We start from the raw sequence: 26,044 nt of genomic DNA, 5'->3' as shown, positions 1-26,044 counted from the left end.
TTCACCTCCACTTCATTCATCACAATTCCCGTATAAACTAATGGTTCCTTCATTTTTTCAACGTCACCACCTGGATGATATACTTTTGCAAAGTGCGCGCTCAGTAACTCCACTATATCGACTGGTTCAGTGAACTCTTTACCATCGTCATTCCTTAAAATCATTATGCCATGTACAGTTTTTTTCTTGCTTGCAGCATATTGAAAGAACTGTTTGGGATTCTCTTTTGCTTGCAGAGCTAGTTTCCTTTCATAATCGGCTTTTGCTGTTTTTACCACACTCGTTACCCTTCTGGCCTGCACTTTATACCGTTCGTGTGCCTGCAGGTCACCCCTTTCTTTAAATTCCCTCCATAGTTGTTTCTTTTTTTGCAGCTCAAGCTTAATGGTGTTATTCATCCATTTAACCCCTACTTGTTTCACTATTCGGACCTTAGGTATACAATCAGCCATAACCTCCTGTAAATGCTCTTTGACCACTTCCCATGCTCTATCGACGTCCAGCCCTTGCAGTTGTACATGCCATGGCACTGATCCAAGCAATACAGTCAAATTTTGAGATGCAATTACCAGGTCAAGCACTCTCACACCCCTAGTATTTTCAATTACATGCTGTTTCAGATAGTTATCCCTTAATAATTGAATAAAATCCATTTCCTTCCTCACGTGTCCTCTCCTCCTTCCAATCAATGTTACCATAGTTGAAATCCCCCATAATAATTACCCTCCTTCCACTCATTTCATCAATTTGTTTATGCATACCATCTCCACCATCTATTCCATCACCTGGTCTATAGCAGCACCCAACTGTATATTTTATTCTGCCAGTGTCAATCTCACACCAAATAGCCTCAAATGAGCTCCTTTCACTATCCTGCAATACTTCAATTCTCCTTGGCTGCAGTTCATCAGCTATCATCAATAACACCCCTCCCCCAATTTTATTCTCTCTGTCCCTCCTAAACATACTATAACCTACACATTCTATCCCACTAACTATATCATCTTCCGTCAGCCATGTTTCACTAATGCCAATAACCTGTGGCCAGGAAGAGCCAATCAAGGCCAAAAATTCTTCCTTCTTGTTCCTAATACTCCTGGCATTAGTATACATGAATTGCAGTGATCCCTTTGTCCCACTCCTATCTTGATGCGTTATTCTAAATGTCCCATTCCCATTTTTTGTCCTTAGTGCTGGCTCAGGTACATTATATACATTTTTACACTCAACTGTCTCACTGATGTCTGGATATCCACTTCCCCCCTCCTTGGTAGTTCTAGTTTCCTTGGTTCTGCACATCCATTTTCACTTCATTCAGCAACACTTTTTCCAGTCTTCGCACACCAAGACCATTCAAATGCAGGCCATCCATCTTGTATAAGTCCTTTCGCCCATCAAACTCATTCCACACATCCACGAATTCCACACCACACCGTCCGCATAACCTGCGCATAATGTCATTTGCGATTATGGCCCTCCTCCTAAACTCCTCTCTGTCATACCGCTGTAACAGACTCACCATTCTAACTCTGTCACTCTTTTCTTTCGCTACCTTTAACAATACTTTCAAGTCCTCTCTCATAAAAAAATTTATCACCTTTCAATTCATTCGTACCCGCCACAATTATTAATTCTTTCACCCTCTGTTTTTGCACTCTAATACTCTTACTTACATCCTTAAATTTCGCACCCAGTAAGTACGATTTAGTTACACTCCCATCTATTACTCCTCTTAATAACGAGTCACCATACAACACTCTTTCCTTCATTTCGGAAACTCTCACACGCTGTTTATTTACGTTAGCCGAATCACTCTGGAAAGAGTTTTGTAGGTGCTCTAATTGCCGCTGCGCATTTTGTATCACTGCGCGCAACCTAGCGATCTCACTTCCTACAAATAATTCCTCATTTTTTTTATCATTCAAACCATTTTCTCTTTCTGTATAATTGCTCTCACTCTTTCTTAGATCACTGCTCACATTGCCATCTTGTACACTGCAATTTCCTATCAAGCCACTATTTTCACTCGCATTCTGGCTTTCTTCAACCATAACTGTCTCACAACCTGACACATACTTCGACTCCTCACTTTGCATACACTTTTTACACATTCTCCCACCACTATCACTTTCAATCCAAACTCCAGCCTCATTCGAGAATGCATACATTCCACACACATCACATTGGACAAATTCTCTCACATTATAGTTTTTGAACAATGGCGTCGTATTTTTGGACGCCATTATCTTACGTCGCATTGGCGCCATATTCAAATCTATGAAACGTATCGTTAAAAACTAAATTAATTAACGGAATTTACACCAAAATCACACAGACACAACAAGCTACCAAATTTAGACAATATTACGTTATGATTTTAACATATATTCTAATTTCCATTCAAAATTATACTTAGCTTTCGGGAGCTCCCTGAAAACATGACCGTTCGTCTGGCCCTCTAGCGGCGACATGAGGGAACATAAATTTATAGAGGGAACATCTAACGAAAGCTTTGTCTTTTCATTTAAGATAAAAAAAATCTAATATTGATTTTCATCCTCTTGCTGCCCAAGTATATTTATGTATGTTTTCATGTTTATAGAAAGAATTCATTATTTTTAGGTTATTCTAAACTACATAGTCAATCAATTTTTTACCATTCCTGTTTGGAGCATGTTCTCCATATGTTCCTATATTATTATTAATTTTCATGTTTCCAATTATTGCATTTAAATCTCCTGCTAAAATTACATAATTTTTATTTATTTTATTTTAAATATTTAGTAGCTGATTATAAAATTCAATATTATCCTGTTCTCTTCTTTCTTCTGGGGCATATAAACCAATTATTGATAAATAACCTCTATCTATTTTTATTCTAGCTTCTGTGATTCTTTCATTCCATCATTTATAATGTTTTAACTGTTTTGAAAGGGAGTTATGAATCCAAACTATGACTCCTGCTTGTGCTCTTTGGTCTCTCTCAACTCCACTGTATATCACATTAAAATTTTCGGTTTTCATGATTCCTTTTAATTTCTTTTTTGTTTCAGTAATTACTGCCATTTTAAAATTTCTTTCATTTAATATTTGCTCTAATTTTATTTCTTTATATGCTATTCCTCTTACATTCCAGTTTACTATATGTATTATATTTTGTCGTTTCCATTTTCATTTTACCTTTTCCATTCCAGGGTCGTTTTCCATAGATTCATTCCAATTACCTTTTTCTGTCAGCTTAATAGTAGAATTAAGTTCATGTCAGGTGACTAGCCTGATGATGGATAGTTCAGTGGTAGGGCTGCTACCTTAAGGCTACTGAACTAGCCTTCTTCCAAATTTCAACCCATAGGAGGAGTAGAGTATAGTGAAGGGGAAAGAGTAGATTAGAGTAGAAGTAAAGTATTATTATAGTAAAGGTTTTTATTATATTATAGTAAAGGTTTATAGAGGGAACATGATTATAAGGCCAGAAATGGAAAGACTCCATGGCCCTTGAGTACTCTAATAGCATAAGGGTCATAAAATAAGAAGAGTTGGCTGATAAGGCCTTATAGGAAAGATTAAAGTGAGTGGATCTTCCTCAGAGTAGAAGAAGAAGTGGATAGATCCAGCTAGGGGACCACGGGAATGCCACTTCCCTTATAATCAAGATGATTGTCCCTTTTGGTTCACGAGTCCTTATTCAGTATATTCTTAATTAAGTTCATTCTTCAGTAAGTGGTATGGCCAAACAGATAAACTCCAAAAGCTGTTTTTCTGAAGTGAACTGAAGGTGTGGCTGTAGGCTGATTTGATGTTGGAAGGTGAAGATCATTTTCAAAATGAAGATGAATGTAAAATATATCATGAACCTGGAAAGGGGGTTGAGGATAAATGGTTGAAAAACAAATTTACAAATGGTTTAAATAGTGGTTTGAATTTGCAAGGGTGGCAACTAAGGACATCCCATGGCTTATATCTGTTCATCATCATCATCAAATTCCTGCCATGTACCCTCAAGGGGTGTACAGGATATGACAGTACTACATGAAAAAATTACATCATTACTAACTTCCTATCTACAATTTTCCTCCAAATCAGTCTGTTACTTGTCAAGACTCCAACATTATCAGATCTTATTAGATATGTGAAGAGCCAAAGGCTTCAATTCGGCGACATATAACTTGTTTAAGTTAAGGGATATTACATCTCATAGTTTCTTAGCCGAATAAGAAACTCAAAGAGTTTCATGCCGAATATAGTAGAAACTATATAAAGTTCGGCGATTCCAAGCGTAAGCAAATACCTGGATACTGCAGCACTGATCCCAAAGGGTAGTGCAAGCTGGGGCAACTCGTGGTAGAAGTGGCGCGAGCTCCGATCACTATTCTTGATATTTGCCCATAATGTGAACTTAGCTCCTAGGAACTGTAATTTTTGTTCACATTATGAGAGAAGGTCACTACCCAGACCGGTTTCGACCTTTATTGAGGAGCTCGCACCACTTCTACCACGAGTTGCCCCAGCTTGCACTACCCTTTGGGATCAGTGCTGCAGTATCCAGGTATTTGCTTACGCTTGGAATCGCCGAACTTTATATAGTTTCTACTATATTCGGCATGAAACTCTTTGAGTTTCTTATTCGGCTAAGAAACTATATGAGATGTAATATCCCTTAACTTAAACAAGTTATATGTCGCCGAATTGAAGCCTTTGGCTCTTCACATATCTAATAATTTATTAGAGCACCTCACGGCAATACTCGTAGAAGGGGTACAAGTTCTGTTCGCTACAAACTTGATATTAACTGGTCTGGCTACTCACTGATGAGACCTCAATAAAGGTCGAAACCGGTCTGGGTAGTGACCTTCTCTCATAATGTGAACAAAAATTACAGTTCCTAGGAGCTAAGTTCACATTATGGGCAAATATCAAGAATAGTGATCGGAGCTCGCGCCACTTCTACCACGAGTTGCCCCAGCTTGCACTACCCTTTGGGATCAGTGCTGCAGTATCCAGGTATTTGCTTACGCTTGGAATCGCCGAACTTTATATAGTTTCTACTATATTCGGCATGAAACTCTTTGAGTTTCTTATTCGGCTAAGAAACTATATGAGATGTAATATCCCTTAACTTAAACAAGTTATATGTCGCCGAATTGAAGCCTTTGGCTCTTCACATATCTAATAATTTATTAGAGCACCTCACGGCAATACTCGTAGAAGGGGTACAAGTTCTGTTCGCTACAAACTTGATATTAACTGGTCTGGCTACTCACTGATGAGACCTCAATAAAGGTCGAAACCGGTCTGGGTAGTGACCTTCTCTCATAATGTGAACAAAAATTACAGTTCCTAGGAGCTAAGTTCACATTATGGGCAAATATCAAGAATAGTGATCGGAGCTCGCGCCACTTCTACCACGAGTTGCCCCAGCTTGCACTACCCTTTGGGATCAGTGCTGCAGTATCCAGGTATTTGCTTACGCTTGGAATCGCCGAACTTTATATAGTTTCTACTATATTCGGCATGAAACTCTTTGAGTTTCTTATTCGGCTAAGAAACTATATGAGATGTAATATCCCTTAACTTAAATCAGATCTTATATTTCTATCGTTTAAGGCACTTTGTACCGTATCAGTCCACCTATATCTTGGTCTTCCTCTGGGTCGTTTTGCTGCCAACCTGGCAGAGAACACTTGTTTTGCTAATCTTTCCTCTCATATTCTATTTAAGTGACCATACCACCTGAGATTAGCTCTGCTAATGCATTCCTGGATGCTGACAATGTCAAGTTCTTTCCTAATATCCTCATTTTTAATATGATATTGCCATTGATGCCATCTGTTCACGCCTCTAATCTTTCTCAGGACTCATATCTGCGGTCTCTAGTCTTCGGTCAAGTGTTTTACTTCTGACCCAGCTCTCATATCCATAAGTTAAAGCTGGTTTGAACACTGTCTTGTATACAGCTAATTTAATGTTCCGACTAATTTCTCTCTTATTCCATATGAATTTATTCAGTTGACTTCCCACCATACCAGCTTTGCTGATTCTGTTGTCTATTTCTATATTTAATTTACCATGTTCAGTAAAAATCGGGCCTAAGTAGCTGAAATGTTTTACTTGTTCCACAGGTTCTCCATTCACAACACAGTTGACATTTTCAATGATTCTGCCTATTTTCATTGTCTTTGTCTTTTTATTGCTGACCTTCATACTATATCTATTACAACAGCTATTCAATTTAGTCAGAGAATCTTGCAGACTTGTAGCGGATTTATTTAGAAGTATAACATCATCCGCATAAATTGCGGATGATGTTACAGCTGACATTAACATCTCCAATTTTGATATCAGGTTTAATACCACTTTCCTTCATAATGTGATCCATATAGATAATGAATAACAGAGGGGATAATGTACATCCTTGTCTCATACCAGATTTAACATTAAACAATCTTCCTGTACTTCCTTCAATTCTAACTGCAGACTTACAACTCAAATAAAGACTAAGTATTGCTTGATATAATGCCCCATTGACACCATATAACTGCAGTGTATTGAATAGCTGCTCTCTTGGCACCTTTTCATATGCCTTTTCCAAATCGACAAAACTTAAATACAGATCTTTGTTATATTCCTATGCTTTCTCGACTATTTGTCGTAAAGTGAAGATCTGATCCTGACAGCCTCTATTTGGCCTTAATCCAGCTTGTTCTTCACCAAGCTTTTCTTCCACAATTCTTCTCAACCGTTTCTCAAGTATACTTGCATAGATCTTGCCAGGAACACTCAGTAGGGAAATACCTCTGTAATTCTCACATTCAGTTTTATTTCCCTTTTTATATATGGGTACTATGAGAGCTCTACTCCAATCATCGGGAATTCGTCCCTCTGTCCAGGCTTTCTGAACTATGCAGTGCAGCCACTGTAAGACTTTTATACCACCATACTTCAGCATTTCTGGTCGAATATCATCTTCTCCTGCTGCCTTTCCACATTTCAAGCCTTTGATGGCTTTTTCTACTTCAAGTATGGATATGTATTCCCGACTGCATGCCTGGTCAGTGTTTTTTATCACTGTGCTGTCATCACTGCTTGTTTCATTTAGCAGTTTTTCAAAGTAATTACTCCATACTTCAAGGATATCTTTTTCTCCTGTTTTCATGTCACCTTTATCATCTCTAACTCCTTTTACAGCACTCTTTCCTCCATTCCTAAGTTTCTTCAACAATCTCCAGAATATTTTGCCACCTTCTTGATATTTATTTTCTATATTCTTGCCAAAGTCCTCCCATGACTTTTGTTTAGCTAGTTTTACACACTGTTTAGCTTTCTTACATTTGTCTCTGTATTCTGTAAGAGTAAAAGCTGACTTATTTGCCAGGAACTTTTGATATGCTTTCTTCTTTTCCTTCACTGCCTCTTTAACTTCCTGTGTCCATCAGGGAGTTCTGATTTTTTTTTATCCTTGCACACAACCTCACCACATGCCTCTCTGGCAGAATCAATCAATGTTTTCTTCAGAGTTTGCCACTGAATCTCCAAGATTTGATTCCTGTTCTCAAACTCTTTCATTTTCTTTTCAATAATCTTTCTGTATTTTAGTCTACAGTTCACATCTGAGAGCTGCTCAACTTTTATTCGCTTTAAAACTTTCTTACATGTTATTCTTTTCAATATGAAATTCAATTTTTTTTATATCTGTTTATAGATCTTATTTTTCCAGCTTAAATGTTCTGATTATATGATTAATTTGAATATCTTCAAAACATCTGTAGGGAAATTATCTTTAGAGGGCAACTAGTCTCACCCAAAGAGTTAGTGAAAAGAACTGCGACAAAGCTGGTTAAAATACCAGGAACTTGTGATTTTTTTTTTTTTTTTTTAATTGTGTAGCATTCATGATAAATTATTTGGATTGATCAATATATGTGCATTTAACCTCCCTACCGGCCAATGTGGATGAAATAGTGACACCAAATTGCACTTCTTATCCATGTTATTCAATGGATTTTAGAGCTTCGTATCCAGATGTATCTCGACGTCTATAGACGTCGTGGCCGGTTGGGGAGTTAATAGACATGAAAGGAACTTAGCCATGTAGAGTTAATTTATTTTTTTTCTGATATGTCTTTCTCTATACTATTACCAGACCAATGAAGATTAAAGCTTTTTTCTCCTGTACTTTTAAGTGATACAAAAGATAATGTGATATAACATTACATTATCTTAACTGAAAATGAGAAATCTTACAATATACCTAGTCTTTAATGTTTATAGTCAGTGATTTTATGCAGCTTATGATGATACAGTCATTTAGAATGCATGCACATAATGAAAGTATATTCCTTGGACGTCTGAAGCTGCTGCTAACATTTGTTAAATTCATTGGATTCTTTTCTATTCATTGACTATATACATAGACTTGTTTATATATATACATACACATTGCTCCAGAAATCAGACTTAAAAATGAAGTAATACATTCTTTAATTCTGACTATATATTACATTTAATTATACAAAAAGATGATGCTTTTTCCTTTACTGTGGGTTCAAAATCTACATCACAACTCAGTTTGTGTTTTCTTTTGTTTATTGTTCATAATAAACAATAAACAGATGGCAGCAAACAAGTGCTGCCATCTCTTGGTATCTTACCCTAACAGGATATGTTCTTGCCTGAAATAGTCTAAGTTCTATATTCAATTTTTTTGAATTTATGGGAGAAAAAAATCTGCTTGCCTTTATCAGATCAAGTAACTCTGGAACCAGTTGAAGAAAGGCTTAGAAAAAGTTCTTCCAGTTGGTGACTATATTTGAATTTAAGTCTATTTTTGGGCTGCCTTGTGTAGAGAATGCAAGTGCTGCTTGCATTTAGCTACACAGCCCTGTTTTAGGTTAGGGCTGAGAGAGTATATTGTCAGTTAGACCACTCTGAATTGAGCAGCATCTTTTAATTTTTTTAAATTAAGAATAAACAGGTAGAATCACAAATTTCTCATTCCATAAAGTCTACTGATTGTGATAAACTTCGGTAATACAAACTTTGTTCTGATTGTCCTGAACTTTCAAATAGTTTTTATTAACAATGTTATAGTTTATCTAGTGCTGTGGTCCTATAGGGAAATGCTATCACTCTTGACAAGCAATGCTCTTATTAGCATGTCTTTTGCAGTAGCCTTCCTGATAAATACTTGCAGCAGTATTTATTATTACTCCTTTTGAACTCTGGTTTTTATATAGAGAGCATTGAGGATGGCTTGACACAAATCCTTTCAGCATTCTGTAACTTGTTAAGCATTTTTTAAAATTAATGTTTTGCAGGGAAATGTAAAGATGTAGTTTGGTTAATTTATAGGATTTTTAAAATATTTCCAAATCCTAAAAAAATTCTGAAATGATGAGATTTATACAAAACCTTTAGCGTAGAGGGGGGGTGGGGATTAGTACTGAAAAGTTTTCTTGTTAATTATTTCAAAATTTTGAATTTTTATAAACTTAAAAAGAAGATGAGTAAAACTTTTATCTGGACTTTAGAACCGAATGTGAATTAGCCATTCTCATACAGAGGTAGTAGGATTTTTCCCCAGAAATATGGATATTCCTCCTGCAAACTAGCTAGAGAATACTCAGAAAAATATATTATGTAGATACTACCAGGGTGTGGCATTAAAGACTGAATCTAAACTGCCGTGTAGGAGAGTGGACACCTATACAGTAGTACAGATGCTCAAGACTCCATGAATTAAGTAATAATATGAAAAAAAAAATTGTTTATAAATTTATTTATTTTAATATTTGCCGAAGAAATAAATTTTAAAATGGCAGACACAACTCTTGCAAGATACTGGAAAGAATAAAACTGCTGTTGTGCAATTTAACTAGACGTTAGTTGAAAGTACTGGGAAACTTTATGTAAAACTGAAAGAAAATTAGAAAAGTGATTTCTCAATATTTGAAAAAATTGTACTTGTGATTTCCATTCATTGGTTTAATACTTTATTACATATTGAAGATAGCAATAATTTGGATACATAGAAAAAAGTAAATAAATAGCTAGATACTAAGGTTGTGTTAAAACAAGTCACTCTACTGTTATTTTCATATTTAGCAGGAAAGTTTTTTGGGAAAATATTAATGAAGTTTGTGAAAGTTTATTTTCACAAAGAATGAATTTCAAACTGTTGCCTTTGTGGCATTTTATTATAATAGATATTGCCTGCTCTGAATCATCTTAATCATTTAAATTTTGTTTAGTTTGAACAGTACTAGAGGCTGTACAGTAAGTGGGATGGCCAAACAGATAAACTCCTAAAGCTGCTTTTCTGAGGTGAACTGGAGGTGTGGCTGCTAGCTGATTTCGATAGGAAGGTGAAGATCGTTTTCAAAGTGAGGACAAATGTCAAATATATCATCTATATCATGAACCTGGAAAGGGGGTTGAGGATAATTTTAAATTTGTTTTTAAACAGTTAAAAACAAATTTATAAATGGTTTAAATAGTGGTTTGAATTTGCCAAGGGTGGCAACTAAGGACACCCCATGGCCTATATCTGTTTATAGATCTTATTTTTCCAGCTAAAATGTTCTGATTATATGATGAATTTCAATATCTTCAAAACATCTGTAGGGAAATTATCTTTAGAGGGCAAGTAGTTTCACCCAAGGGGATTAGTGAAAAGAACTGTGACAAAGCTGGTTAAAATACTAGAACTTGTGACTTTTTTTTAATTTTTTTTTATTGTTGTAGCATTCATGATAAATTATCTGGATTGAGCAATATGTGCATTTAATAGACATAAAAAGAACTTAGCCATGTAGAGTTAACTTATTTGTTTCTGATATATCTTTCTCTATACTATTACCAGCCAATGCAGAATTAAGGTACTTTTTTCTCCTGTACTTTTAAGTGATACAACAGATAGTGTGATATAGCATTACATTATCTTAACTGAAAATGGGAAATCTTACAATATACCTAGTCCTTAATGATTATATTCAGTGATTTTATGCAGCTTATGATGATACAGTCATTTAGAATGCATGCACATAATAAAAGTATATTCCTTGGATGTCTGAAGCTGCTGCTAACATTTGTTAAATTCATTGGATTCTTTTCTATTCATTGACTATATACATAGACACCTTGTTTATATATACACATACACATTGCTCCAGAAATATGTTACATTTAATTATATAGAAAGATACTTTCGTTTCCGTGGGTTCAAAATCTACATCACAACTCAGTTTGTGTTTTCTTTTGTTTATTGTTCATAATGAAGGGCAAATATATATTAATTCTCCCTAAACAATAATTTACTATGAAAGACAAATTAATGAAAGCAAGAAAGGCAACACGATGTGGGGCCAAACTCATATTTGATAATGCACTCATACTATCGTGTGTCTTTTTTTGACTTTGTTACAATCTATGTGGAGGTCTTCCAGTTATACAGCTTTGACCCTTACCTGTCTTTATTGATGGAGCATTAAATCATCCACATACAGTGGTATGCTTCTAAAAATAGTTCGTGTTTTTTTACTCTTACCCTCAAAAGGTTGTAAAGCTATAGTATATTATATGGGGGACCGGAAAGTAATCAATTATTTTTAATAGGTCATTTTTAGCTGATTGTTTTTCCTTAAATAATAAATTATTAAATTTGATTTTTATTTAAATATTGGCATTTTTTATTTAAAAAATCTGTTTTTTTTTTTTTAATTTTAGATTATTTTTTTTAATATGTCGGACTTTAAAGTTGAAGAGCATCATTTACGTCATTGTATGCTGTTTTTGTTTCACCAAGGAAAGAATGCTACCGAGGCTACCAAAATCATTTGCTCAACTTATGGAGATGTATTGAAAGTTAACAAATGTCAGCGATGGTTTAGGAGATTTGCAGAAAAAAAAAATTTTTTGATCTCTCTGATCGTCCTCAATCTGGAAGACCTCTTACTCTAGATGACGATGCTCTTAGGACTCTCGTTGAATCAGATCCAAAACAAACCATACAAGAAATAGCAGAGAAACTTAATTCGTCATGGTCAAGAGCACTTACATAAGAGTGGCAAGGTTCTTAAACAGGGTGTATGGGTACCGTATGAACTGCCAGAAAACAGTAAAGTGCAGAGACGGGCGATTTGCAATTCATTGTTGACCAGACAACAAAATGACCCCTTTTTGGATCGAGTCGTAACTGGTGATGAAAAATGGGTGCTGTATAAGAATAATAAACACAAAAAAAAAACAGTGGCTTTCTCCAAATCAAACTCCAATTCCAACACCTAAAGATGGACTTAATCCACAAAAGGTTCTGTTGTGTGTTTGGTGATATTCATGGAATTACTCATTACGAACTCATGGAACAAGGTAAGACTATCACAGCAGCCATCTATTGTGAACAATTAGAGCGACTACATTAAGCATTGTTAATCAAACGTCCTGCGCTTGCCAACCGAAAAGGAGTAATTTTGCAGCAAGATAATGCAAAACCACATTCTGCAAGAATGACTCGAAAAAATTAGGCACTTAGGAGGATGGGAACTTCTACCACATACTTCATATTCGCCGGATATTGTCCTAGTGACTATCACTTATTCAGGTCCTTAGAACACACCATAAGAAATAAAACCTTCTGTTCACAAGATGATGTCCAAAGGAGTTTGATATCATTTTTTTGCCTCCAAAGAAAAAATGTTTTTCAAATCCATCTTTAACGATGGCAATTATAGAATTGAATAATGTTAATTTGTTCTTAATAAAAATGTAGTTCAAAAAATGATTACTTTCCGGTCCCCCTTATATTACTGTAGTGTAAGGATTTTTTTTTTTTTTTTTTTTTACATAATGTGGCACTGGCTCAGGTGGTGTATAGGATACTGTTACATTACTACACAATTAAGTTTCCTTTATTACTAATCTAGCATTTTCCTCCAAATTAGTCTCACTTATCAGCACTTCTAACTTCATTCCGTCTACATCTTGGCCTTTCTCTGAGTCTTTTCTGCTATCTTCATATTGCACTCCATTCTGTTTCCTTTCTCATTTAAATGACCATACCACCTTAGATTAGCTCTGCTCGCACTTTGATGTTAATTATATCAACTACTTTCTTCATTTTTAATATGATTCTGCTGCCAATGCTGTCTGTATATTCCTCTGATTTTATTTGGAAGTCAGCTTTAGTCTCTAGTCTTTAACTGGTTTATTTCGGACCCAACTCTCAGATCCATAAGTTAAAAATTGTCTTGAACAGTGAGTTTAAAATTACATCACAACTCAGTTTGTTTTCTTTTTTTATTGATTGTAATGAAGTGTAAATTCATATTAATTCTCCATAAACAATAATTTAATGGGAAAGACAAATTAATGTAACACGATGTTGGGCCAAACTCATTTTTGATGATGCACTCACACTATGCAGTCTTTGACTTTATGATCTGTGAAAATAAGCTTAGGACAATATTATTATATCATATTTGCATATCTTAAGGGATAAAGGCGTTAGAAGAGAAAAATAAGATTCACAGATATACTACAGTACAGTATAAACACAAAAATTAGAATTAGCATAATGTAGCCAATTTTAATTTTTTTGTTCTTATAATTACTGATTTTGTTTGTTAATTAAATTATGTCATGAGAAAAGGACTACTGTTTTTTTAATAATAGATTATCTATTACATATGTCGCACTTACTGTATATGTGTAAGGTTAATGAATTAAACGTGAATGCATTGATTTGATTAAATAACTTACATGTTTTCTCACATGCTTCGTGTCTAAGATTTATTGTTTTCAAGTAAAGCAGCATAACTAATACATAATGTAGGCTCAATTTTCTTGCTTCATGACTGAAATGAGAACCAGAAGTGTATAGTGCATGGAGTAAAAAGAACACTATAATATCTCTGCAAGAAAAATGATGATTTTTGGACATTGATGGCAGATATAAGAAGTCTTTCATATAGAAAGAAACGTTTAACTTGTATCAGTTGTTGGAGGAAGAAGATGACAGGTTTTTAATGACTTCCTTTTTCCATAATCTTTCTTGTAGAAAGACTATGGAAAAAGGAAGTCATTCACTTTCTTCTAAAGAAAAAAAGTTTAATTGACCAGATCCAGTAATAAACACGACTGATATATTAGGCAAATGCTGTTGAGTATACCCAGGCTAACATCGTGGGAGATATTTGCCTGACTGGTGAGCTAAAGTCTATAAGTCTCCATATAAAAGTTGGCCAAGAGTGGAGAACCCATGGCTGTCCCCTCTATTTGTTTGTAGATGGGTTCACCACTTTCCCCACCCTTGGCCAACTTTTATATGGAGACTTGAAGAGAAAGTCTTAAACTCTGCCCCACAAAAACCAACCATATGGTTTCACTATGTTGATGATGTGTTCGCTATTTGGCCACATGCCCCCGATGCACGCCTCTCCTTTCTAACACACTTAAACAACCACCATCCCAGAATCAAATTGACCCTGGGAGAAGCAAAAAAAACAACTGCCTTCCTTTCTTAGACACATTAGTCACCCACCAGCCTCATGGAACCTTGGTTTTCTCAGTCTATAGAAAACCCACCCATACAGGTAGATACATTCACCAACAATCCCCCCCCTCACAACAATATGGAGTCATTAAGACACTACACAACAGGACTAAACTTATCTCTTCAAATGACAATGCCCTAACCACAGAACTAAACCACATTCTCAACACTTTCTCAGCTAATGGTTACCCACCCAAAAAAATCCAAGAAATATTGAAACCAATAACCACAATTCCCCCCCCCCCTCTCTCTCTCTCACAATAAGGATTACTCTAAATCCATCACCATACCCTATATCCGAGGCACCTCGGAAAAAATTACAAAAATCCTAAAAAAAACATGACAACTTCCTGTTACAGACCATATAAAAAATTGGCATCCCTTATCCGCTCTACTAAAGACCCCCCCCCGACCTACCTGGTGTATACCAAGTCCCTTGCAGCTGTAAGCTGTCCTACTTTGGCCAAACAGGCAGGACAGCTAATTTCAGAACATAAGAACTACATCCGGTTTCACCAATACAGCCACTCTGGTCTTGCAGACCATGCGCTGGATACCTACCATAGAATATGGTGGAAGAAAGCCATGATAATACACCGTAGTAAATTCAAATACGAAAGGCTTTTTCATGGAATCAGCCTCAGCCCTAAGAAACAATCCAAACCTCAACAAATTTGATTACATGAGACTGCCCCAAATTTGGGAAACCCACATCAAAAGACCTTCAGCCCAATCAGCCAAGAACACCAACTTTGCCCGTTAGGGGCACCATCGGGACTTTTAGGAGAAAGAATAGCTTCCTGCTTCTTCCTCATTTACTGTTTGTTGTGCCTGCGTGCACGTGTCTTGTTTTTAAGTTCCTGTGAAAATGGCAAAGTGACGTTGCCGAAATATTGGAAGTGTATTAAAATTTATTTTAATGTATATCCTAGTATACATTGTAATTTCCTTAAACCATTTAGTAAAAAGGTGGTATTTTATGCCTCCTATTTGCATCTTTATTTTCATAAATATGCATAGTTATGCAAGTGGAAGTTATAAGTATTATTTAATAAGGAAAATGTGAACTTTTTTTATATAAAAAATAAAATATTTGTTTTGTCATGTTGAAATTAAATTGGGGTGAATCTTTCCAGGATATGTAATTTATAGAGTTCGGATTCGCCGTGGTGGTAGAAAGAAGCAAGTTCCAAAAGGTTGCACTTATGGGAAGCCAAAAAATCATGGTGTAAATCAGTTAAAGCCTGTTCGTAATCACCAATCTATTGCTGAAGTAAGTTTTAACATTTTACTCATCTTTTTACAACAGCTTTTGTAAAAAGATTACCCAACCAGTATTGGGTAACAGTAGAATTTAGACTTTGAGCAGTTTCATTGAAGTAATTAGTGTATCAGAATAAAATTTAACACGATTTGTGTTTGAATGAGACTTGGACATATAATGTATTTACATGTATGTGCTTGGACAGGTATGACTTTGAAGGTTATCATCAAATTCCTGATATATACCCTCAAGGAGTGTACAGGATATGATAGTATTTAATGAAAAATTTATATTGTTGCTAACTTCCTATCTACAATTTTCCTCCAAATCAGTCTGTTACCTGTCAAGACTCCAATATTATCAGATATATTTCTGTCTTCTAAGGCACTTTTTACTGTATCAATCCACCTATATCTTGGTCTTCCTCTGGGTCTTTTCCTGCCAACCTGACAGAGAACACTTGTTTTGTTATTCTTTTTTCTCCCATTCTATTTAAATGACCATACCACCTGAGATTAGCTCTGCTAATGCATTCCTGGATGCTGACAATGTCAAGCTGTTTAATATCCTCGTTCTTAATATAATACTGCCATTGATGCCATCTGTTCATGGCCCTAATCTTTTTCAGGACTCTCATATCTGCGGTCTCTAGTCTCTGGTCAAGTCTTTTACTTCTGACCCTGCTCTCAGATCCATAAGTTAAAATTGGTTTGAACACTGTCTTGTATACAGCTAGTTTAATGTTTTGACTTCTTGTGGTGCACCCTGTTGGGTATCTACCTGGATACTGACAAACGAGGATGGGCTGGCAATTTGGGATTTAGCCAACCAAATTGTAATTCTTATTGGCTTAAACCAAATTACAAAATGATGGTACAACATGACAGAATTTCATGCTGGCTGGGGCGTCGCCCGGTTAAACAAGGCCCCCGTTGTTTTCACCAGCGAACCAGGGTGAACAACGAAAAGTCAGCTACTGGAACAAATCTGAAAAAACACCCCAATTCAATATCACCAGAGTTAAAGATCGGTACTGTCAACATAAGAAGCCTGAATGACAAAGAAATGGAGCTACCGGTGGAATTAGATAAGTGCCAGATCGACATAATAGGTGACTGAAACAAAAAAGGCAAAAACTGGTGAGATCTTTCTGAGCAATAAATACAAAATGTTATATTCGGGCAATGAGAAAAGAAGGAAAAGGAGTAGCCATTGTATTCAACACTAAATACGAGGCTAATCTTCTTGAATGGCAGGCAGTCTCAAGTGAGTGATGTGGGCAAATATCAGAATGGGGAACTGGACAATGAGACTTATTTGTGAATATGGTCCCACAGAAGGTTCTACTAAGGTAGAAGTGGAGGAATGTTTTGAGGATTTAGAGACAGCATCTGACACGATAAAAAAGGAAAAGTTGGTCCTTGTTGGGGATCTAAATAGCAGACTAGGAAATGATTGTCAGACATACAAAAATATTTTGGGAAAATTTGGAGAAAAGAGCAAAGCTAATAATAATGGCAAATATTTGTTGGATTTCTGCTCAGGACATGGACTGGTTATTACTAACACCATGTTCCAACATAAAAATGTGCACAAATTCACATGGAGAGAAGAGGCAAGGAATAGAAAAGTCTCATTGACTATGTTGTTGTTGATAGTGATGTTTTCTCCTTTGTGCAGGAAACCAGAGTGTACAGAGGATTTGAAATTGGAAGTGATCACTATTTAGTCATGAGCAGGATAAAATTGAATTTCATATTGGAAAGAATAACATGTAAGTAAGTTTTAAAGCGAATAAAAGTTGAGCAGCTCTCCGATGTGAACTGTAGACTAAAATACACAAAGATTATTGAAGAAAAAATGAAAGTTTGAGAACAGGAACCAAACTTTAGAGATTCAGTGGCAAGCCTTGAAGAAAACCATGATTGATTCTGCCAGAGAGGCATGTGGTGAGGTTGTCTGCAAGGATAGAAAAATCAGAACTCCATGGTGAACGCGGAAGTTAAAGAGCCGGTGAAGGAAAAGAAGAAAGCATATCAAAAGTTCCTAGCAAATAAGTCAGCTTGTGCTCTTAGAGAATACAGAAACAAATGTAAGAAAGCTAAACACTAAATAAAAGTCATGGGAGGACTTTGGTAAAAACATAGAAAATAAATATCAAGAAGGTGGCAAAATATTTTGGAGGTTGTTGAAGAAGCTTAGAAATGGAGGAAAGTACTGTAAAAGTAGTTAGAGATGATAAAGGTGGCATGAAAACTGGAGAAAAAGATATCCTTGAAGTATGGAGTAATTACTTCGAGAAATTGCTAAATGAAACAAGCAGTGATAGCACAGTGGTAAAAATCACTCAACAGGTATGCAGTCAGGAATACATATCCATACTTGAAGTAGAAAAAGTCATCAAAGGCTTAAAATGTGGAAAGGCAGCAGGAGTAGATGATATCCGACCAGAAATGCTGAAGTGTGGTATAAAAGTCTTCCAGTGGCTGCACTGCATAGTTCAGAAGGCCTGGAGAGAGGGATGAATTCCCGATGATTGGAGTAGAGCTCTCATAGTACCCATATATAAAAAGGGAAATAAAACTGAATGGATTACAGAGGTATTTCCCTATCGAGTGTTCCTGGTAATCAAGTATACAAGTATACTGGATCTCAAGTATACTTGAGAAACGGTTGAGAAGAATTGTAGAAGAAAAGCTTGATGAAGAACAAGCTGGAATTCAGGCCAAATAGAGGCTGTCAGGATCAGATCTTCACTTTACAACAAATAGTGGAGAACTCATGGGAATATAACAAAGATCTCTATTTGCATTTTGTAGTTCTGGAAAAGGCATATGATAAGGTGCCAAGAGAGAAGCTATTCAGTACATTACAGTTATATGGTATCACTGGGGCATTATATCAAGCAGTACCTAGTCTTTATTTGAGTTGTAAGTCAGCAGTTAGAATTGAAGGAAGTACAGGAAATTGTTTAACATTAAATCTGGTGTGAGACAAGGATGTACATTATCCCCTCTGTTATTCATTATCTATATGGATCACATTATGAAGGAAAGTGGTATTAAACCTGATATCAAAATTGGAGATGTTAATGTCAGCTCTTTGCTTTATGCGGATGATATTATACTTATCAATAAATCCACTACGAGTTGGCAAGATTCCTTTGACTAAATTGAATAACTGATGTAATAGATATGGTATGAAGGTCAGCAATGAAAATAGGGAGAATCATTGATAATGTCAACTGCATTGTGAATGGGGTAACCTGTGGAACAAGTAAAACATTTCAGTTACTTGGGCACGATTTTTAGTGAAGATGGTAAATTAAATGGAAATAGACAACAGAATCAATAAAGCTAGTATAGTAGGAAGTCAATTGAATAAATTCATATGGAATAAGAGATAAATTAGTCGAAATACTAAATTAGCTGTATATAAGACAGTGTTCAAACTAGTTTTAATTTATGGATCTGAGAGCTGGGTCAGAAGTAAAACACTTGACCAAAGACTAGAGGCCACAGATATGAGAACCCTGAGAAAGATTAGAGGCATGAACAGATGGTATCATTGGCAATATCATATTAAAAATGAGGATATTAGGAAAGAACTTGACATTGTCAGCATCCAGGAATACGTTAGCAGAGCTAATCTCAGGTGGTATTGTCATTTAAACAGAATGGGCGAGGAAAGATTGGCAAAACAAGTGTTCTCTGCCAGGTTGACAGGAAAATGATCCAGAGGAAGACCAAGATATAGGTGGATTGAAACGGTACAATGTGCCTTAAGAGACAGAAATATAAGATCTGATAATATTGGAGTCTTGACAAGTAAGAGACTGATCTGGAGGAAAATTGTAGATGGAAGTTAGTAATGATGTAAATTTTTCATGTAGTATTATCATATCCTGTACACCCCCTTGAGGGTATATGGCAGGAATTTGATGATGACTGTCTTGTTATTGCTGACCTTCATATCATATCTATTACAACAGTTATTCAATTTAGTCAGGGAATCTTGCAGACTTGTACCAGATTTATTTAGAAGTATAACATTATCAACTTAAAGCAAAGAACTAAGATTAACATCTCCAATTTTGATATCAGGTTTAATACGGCTTTCCTTCTTAATGTTTTCCATATAGATAATGAATTACATAGGAGATAATGTACACACTTGTTGCACCTGACTTAACATTATATTATCTTCCTATAGCTCCTTCTTTCTAACTGCAAAGTGAGAATCTGATCCTGACAACCTCTGTTTGGCTTGAACCCAGCTTTTCTTCTCTAAGCGTCTCCACAATTTTTCTTAGCTGTTTCTCAAGAATACTTGCATAAATCTTACCAGGAACAGTAGAGAAATTCTGTAATTTCTGAAATTCTGTAATTCTCATATTCAGCTTTATTCCCTTTTTTATAGATGGGTACTATGAGTAGCCACTGTAAACTTTTGTTTTTATGTGGTTACCACCTAAGAAAGATTATTAGTAAACCTGTACTACATTTGTATAGTGGGTGGGCTAAGGTTCCTCCCCCCCCACACACATAAATTTTTTGTAAATTTATATATTTTTTATTTATTTTTACATGATTTATACCACCATATTTTAGCGTTTCTAGTTGAAAGTCATCTGCTCGAGCTGCCTTTCCACAGTTTCAGGTTTGTGATAGCTTTTTCTCCTTCAATTATAGATATATATTCCAGATTGCATTCTGTCACTTCTTGTTTTATTAGCAAGTAATTACTCCATACATCAAGAATATTTTTATCCTCAGTTTTCATGTCTCCTTTATTATCTCTAATTTTACTGCACTCTTTCCTCTATTTCTGAGCTTTTTCAATAGCCTCCCAGAATATTTTAACACCTTCATATATTCATTTTGTATGTTCTTACCATTCTTCTCCTGACTTTTGATTAGCTAATTTTATACTGTGCTTTGCTTTCTTACATTTGTCTCTGTATTCCCTAAGAACATAAGCTGACTTGCTTGACAGGAACTTGCGATATGCTTTCTTCTTTTCCTTGACTGCCCCTCTGGCTGAAACAAAGTTTTCTTTAGGGTTTGGTGCCTGTTTTCAAACTCTGAGTTTTTCATGAATAATGTTTGTGTATTTGAGTCTACAGTTCACATGTCAGAACTTGGTGTGTTAGTAAAACTAGTTCATGTCCTGAGCAGAAATCTAACAGACGCTTACCATTATTATTAGCTTTGCTCTTTTCTCAAAATTTCCCAAAATATTCTTATATGTCTGGTAATCATTTCTTACTCTGCTTTTTAGATCTCACAAGGACCAACTTTTCCTTTTCATTGTCAGCTGCTTTTGCTAATGCCTCAAACTTCCTCAACTTCTTAGTAGAACTTTCTGTGGGCCCATAAGTCTCATTGTCCAATTCACAAAGAAGTCTAGCCCAAAAACTACATTGCCTTTGCAGCTTGAGTTGGCTTGGCTAACTGTTTCATGAAAGCATTTCAAACACCTGCTTAATGGAAGACTGATATTATGTTTTGAGTTTATTCAGTATTAAGATTAAAATATCGCTAGATAGACATCCTAAAAGGTGAAAACAATAAATACATTGCCGGCTTTATAGATAAATCTATATATCATAAAAACTTTAAATCCAAATCATGGCTCGTTTGACTTCCAGTGGTACTGCATAATGAACAAGTATGCATTTTAAAGACAAACCAGTTGCTGGGTACCCAAGCTGAAATTGCAAGAATTAGTGGTAAAAGAAGAAATTAGGAGCAATGAGAAGGTGGTGCTTTGGTTGATTTTTTAAATGTAGTGAACTTGATGTTATAATTTTAACTAACAAATTGACTTGCTAGCAAGCAGAGATTGATGACTAGGCAAATGTTGATTGTCATAATTTGATATGGTAGTCATGTTTTAAAAAGTGCACACCAAAGAAAAACTAATTTTTTGTTAAAATAAAAATCCAGTGGTACTGCATAATGAACAAGTATGTATTTTACAGTATGTTATTGAAGTTTAACATTATATTTCTTTCCTTTGCAATAATTGTTGCTGTTTTTCTAATTCATGTTTTAAAAATTTGATTTTGGTTCCTTGAATTCAAGGAAGAGCCCTTAGCTTGCTCAGTATGAGCAATGTACTTTAGTTGGAAAGACCTGGATTCAAATCCATCTAAGATATGAAGAGCATGTATCAGAACTTCAAGTGAACTTGAGTTAGCTGGTGTTACAGGGGTAGTAGAGTTTTTTCCTTTTAAAAGCTCTGGCTTTTCATCCCACAAAGGCAAACAGGATAGAAGAATGCATGCAATTTATAGACATAACAGACAATGCAGGTTGGATTAACTGTGCTATCAGAAAGCAGTGATCAGATTTTGAAGAAGCCAAGTTACCTGGCTGTGGTAGGCCACTCAACCTAACAAAGACTAGCTGGGTGTTCATCTCATCTTCATTAGGCTCATGAGAGGGATTCTTACCAATAGATTATTTGCTCTTTTTATGCAAATTATGGTGGAAGATAAGCCTTTGTGGGTACATACATTAGATTGTTGTAGAGAACTGGAAATGAATTACAGAATTCCATATGCATATGCTTAGCATGAAGTTATAATCAGAATAAAAAATTACATTTGGAAAAATGAAACCTTTTATTACCATTTAGACAAATTTTTTGTTTCCAGTATGGCAAATATCTTTTAGACACTGCAAACAATGTCTTGTAAAACATGCCAAGCTAAATTTTCTCTTATTCTCAAGTATTCTGTCAAAGGTTATTATACTTTAGAAATATATACACGTTAACACAAGAATAATGTTTAATTTGCCAAATATTTCGGTCTGAATATTACAGACCATCTTCAGTGGCTACATAGGAATAGTTTTAAAAAAACAAAGTGGAATACAAACAATTGATCATTCACACATAGAACAAGCCGCGTGATGTCATATCGCTAAGTATTAGAAGAGTAAACATTTTTAAAGTCATAATTAAAGATATTAATTCAGAAATTCATATAATAATCTTAAATAGCATTAGACTAATAGGAAATTTACAAAAAAAAAAAAAAAATCCCGTTATCCTGATTAAACCTGAGAAATCTGGATTAGAAACAAGCCATAACATCCTTTGGTCCAAGACTCTCCTCCTACACAGATGTCGCTACAAATTTGAACGTTTATGTAAATAAAGTATGGAGGCCTTACTTCAACGTCCTAACTTGAATTGTAATGACTGTATATATCAAAAATTTGGGAAAGTTTAATCAGGATAACACATTTTTTTTATAAAAAAGCTGTGGCTGGCTTCAGATCCCATTGATTTGCATTCATGACTATCCTGCTTATTAAATGCCTCAGACACTGTGAACTACTGTGTTGTGTGCTGCAGATTTCTAACCTTGTAGGTGATGTTCGAAAAATAGCATCGCACTTTTATTTTCAAAATGAAAACTGATATTTGTCCTGTTTTTAGATTTCATCCAGAATTCAGCCTGAGTACGTAAACTGTTATTCTGCAAATGTGCAACAATAGCAAAACTTCAGTTATGCTAGTAAGTAACTTTTCTACAGAAGTGCAACCAGTTCTCATTTTCCTTCTTTCCCTCTTTTACCTTGCGGTGTCGAGGGGTTATTAATCAATGGACCAAGCGGACGTGCAACCAGTTTTAATTTCCAATTTTCGTGATGTGAAACAAAGGGAAAATTTCACTTGGCATATTTTACAAGCCATTGCCTGCCTGTTTTGGGGAGAGTTTTAATGGCTGAAAACTCCAATTATTTATGACCATATAAGAGAGGTGACAAGTTCTATAAGCACATTTTTTCTTTAAAGCCAGTCTTTCCAGCTAAAGGGCATTAGCATTATCGGAATAGAATTTCTGCTGGTATGAGATCCAGATCTAAGGTGCCTGTGTAGTTCAGTTGGTTTTGAAAAAGTCCTTTAGTTAGAATGATCTGTATTTGGTCCTATCTAGGATGCAAAGGACTTATGTCAGGGCTTTTCATTTAAAGTTGAACCTGCAATCACATGGAAGTGTGGAAGGGTTTTTCATCCCATAACAAGGCAAACTGTAAAAAAAAAAAAAAAAAAAATGATGGTTATGAGAGCCAAGGATATTTTGCAAGCTGTGGGTTTTTTTAGTACAAAGCCAGTAAGTAGTGAAGATTATTAGTGGCATGTCCACATTAATGGAAATAATTCACTTGTATCATAACAAGTCTTTGTCTTAGACTGCTTGGTAACTAGCAGTCTGAGACAAAGGTAATCCAGTTGACTTGCTCTAGTGGCTAAGCAAAAAAGTGAAACTAAGTGGTCACACACCACCAGGTAGCAAGAATATTCTGACAGTTGACGACTTCCATGCTACAGTGGGATCAATCCCCTACAAACTGATGGTTGGACAGCAACATTATCCACTTAGCTAATTAGGCCCTTTCTGAAAAATAAGTTAATAAAAAGTAGCACTTGTCTGGTTGTTTTCATTGTTATCCATGTCAAATTCCCAAAATGGTTTATTTTAGGAGTTAATAATATATATTGATAACTTGAGAGATTGAAATATCTTTCTGCGGTATCACAAATTTTGTGATATTTGTATACTTTTTTTGGTTAAGGGTTGAATTATTTTTGATTGTATTATATAATTAGTTTTTGCAATAATGATGACATACTCAGTAGTGATTATAAAGATGAAATATTTCCTTGGATGTCTGAAATTGTTTACTTTTTTTAAACCTTATTTATGTATTCTGTGAGTTTGAGTTACATATGAAATTATTTTATTCTGTAGGAACGTGTGGGTCGCAGGTGTGGAGCCTTGCGTGTGTTGAATTCATATTGGATAGCTCAAGATGCTACTTATAAATTTTATGAAGTCATCTTGGTTGATCCCTTTCATAAAGCTATTCGTCGAGATCCAAAGGCTAACTGGATTTGTAATGCTGTTCATAAGCATCGTGAGCTCAGAGGCTTGACATCAGCTGGTAGAAAATCTCGTGGTTTAGGTAAAGGACACAAATTTACGAAGACCATTGGTGGCTCTCGTCATGCTTCATGGAAGAGAAGAAACACTCTTCAGTTACGAAGAAAACGTTGATTTATTTGTGTATCATTTTGGAAATAAAATTTCCCACATCTGAGTTAAGTAATTAACTTACTACAGTTTATACTGATTTGGTATTTGTTAATAAACAAACAGACCTGTTATTGCATCAAAACATCTGCTTATTGTACATGATTAGTTTTCAATGAACCCTTTATTTTAATTCTTCTATGATCTTAGTTTCCCTATAACTCCAAAATGGACTTCAGTTTGGAATTATGCGGAAACTTCCAATATCCATGCTAATAGTCCTGAAATATCCATTGCAGCTGGTCCAGTTATTGCTATCTGATAGTCATGTAACTGGAACAACTTTTTTTTATTTTATTTTAATCCCTTGAATTTTTATTATTCATTTCTTTTGCATTTATTATTATTACATGACACCTCCAGGGAGTCCAAAAACTCATGGAGGGAGGGAGGGCACCTACTCTTATCTCCAACTACAACATCATCATCTACCATGCACCACCACTATTTTCATAGGCAATCACAAACATCCATGCCCACAGGCAGAGTGGATATGCGAATCACTCGGCCAATCAGGCCAGGCTTCAATTTATCTTCGATGTATATATAATATATAATTTTATAAGCTTTAAAAGAAATTCCCTTCTTAGGCATCGACAACTAATAAAGAGGGTGTTATAGTGAATTAACTAGGCAACTATCGTTGCCTTTCCCATTAACAAGCATGTGCCCATGCAATAGGAAAATAACTGCAAAATGCAATAATCATTGATCAAATTATATTTGTGATGAAGGACCAGTGCTCGAGCTTCACATTAAATAACTATGAATATAAAATTTTATTACTGCAGAATAGCAGTGAAATTCATAACTCTTGTATCATAACACCAAATGAGGAATTTTATTAAAAATGTTATTAAACTGGCTTTTATTTTCTGGATTACAAACCAGCATCTTCATAGCAGAACAACATGCTACAGTTTACATGTGACAATGAGTAGATGAAACAACTCAAATTGTAATTATGAAATATCTAAAGTCCTGATTTGGTGCCCTCTAATGTAAAAAAAAATACAGGTAGTCCTCGGTTTATGATGGTTCAATTTACGCAGATTCACAATAACGCCAGATGCCTGCCCATGCTTTCTTACTGTAGTGTGGTCTGACTGAGAAATGACGCTAG

At 35.3% G+C, this 26,044-nt stretch overlaps 1 protein-coding gene across 1 annotated transcript in view; it reads left to right on the top strand.

Annotated features, from left to right (window-relative positions):
* RpL15 (ribosomal protein L15) overlaps nt 1–24,928 on the top strand; it is a 36,788-nt gene extending 11,860 nt beyond the window's left edge. The window contains exons 3-4 of the mRNA XM_090401253.1: nt 15,682–15,818; nt 24,580–24,928. Coding sequence (XP_090257379.1) covers nt 15,682–15,818; nt 24,580–24,885 — 443 coding nt within the window. The 3' untranslated portion in view covers nt 24,886–24,928. The remainder of the gene's footprint in view (nt 1–15,681; nt 15,819–24,579) is intronic.
* Nucleotides 24,929–26,044: the final 1,116 nt, after the last annotated feature.

The sequence above is a fragment of the Typopeltis vanoorti genome, chromosome 12 (genome assembly GCF_054136105.1).
Source record: "Typopeltis vanoorti isolate ZY-2024b chromosome 12, IOZ_Tvanoo_1.0, whole genome shotgun sequence".
NCBI classification, from domain to species: Eukaryota; Metazoa; Arthropoda; class Arachnida; order Uropygi; family Thelyphonidae; genus Typopeltis; species Typopeltis vanoorti.
The sequence above is the reverse complement of the archived record's forward strand: the minus strand, read 5'-3'. Positions and strand labels throughout refer to the sequence as shown.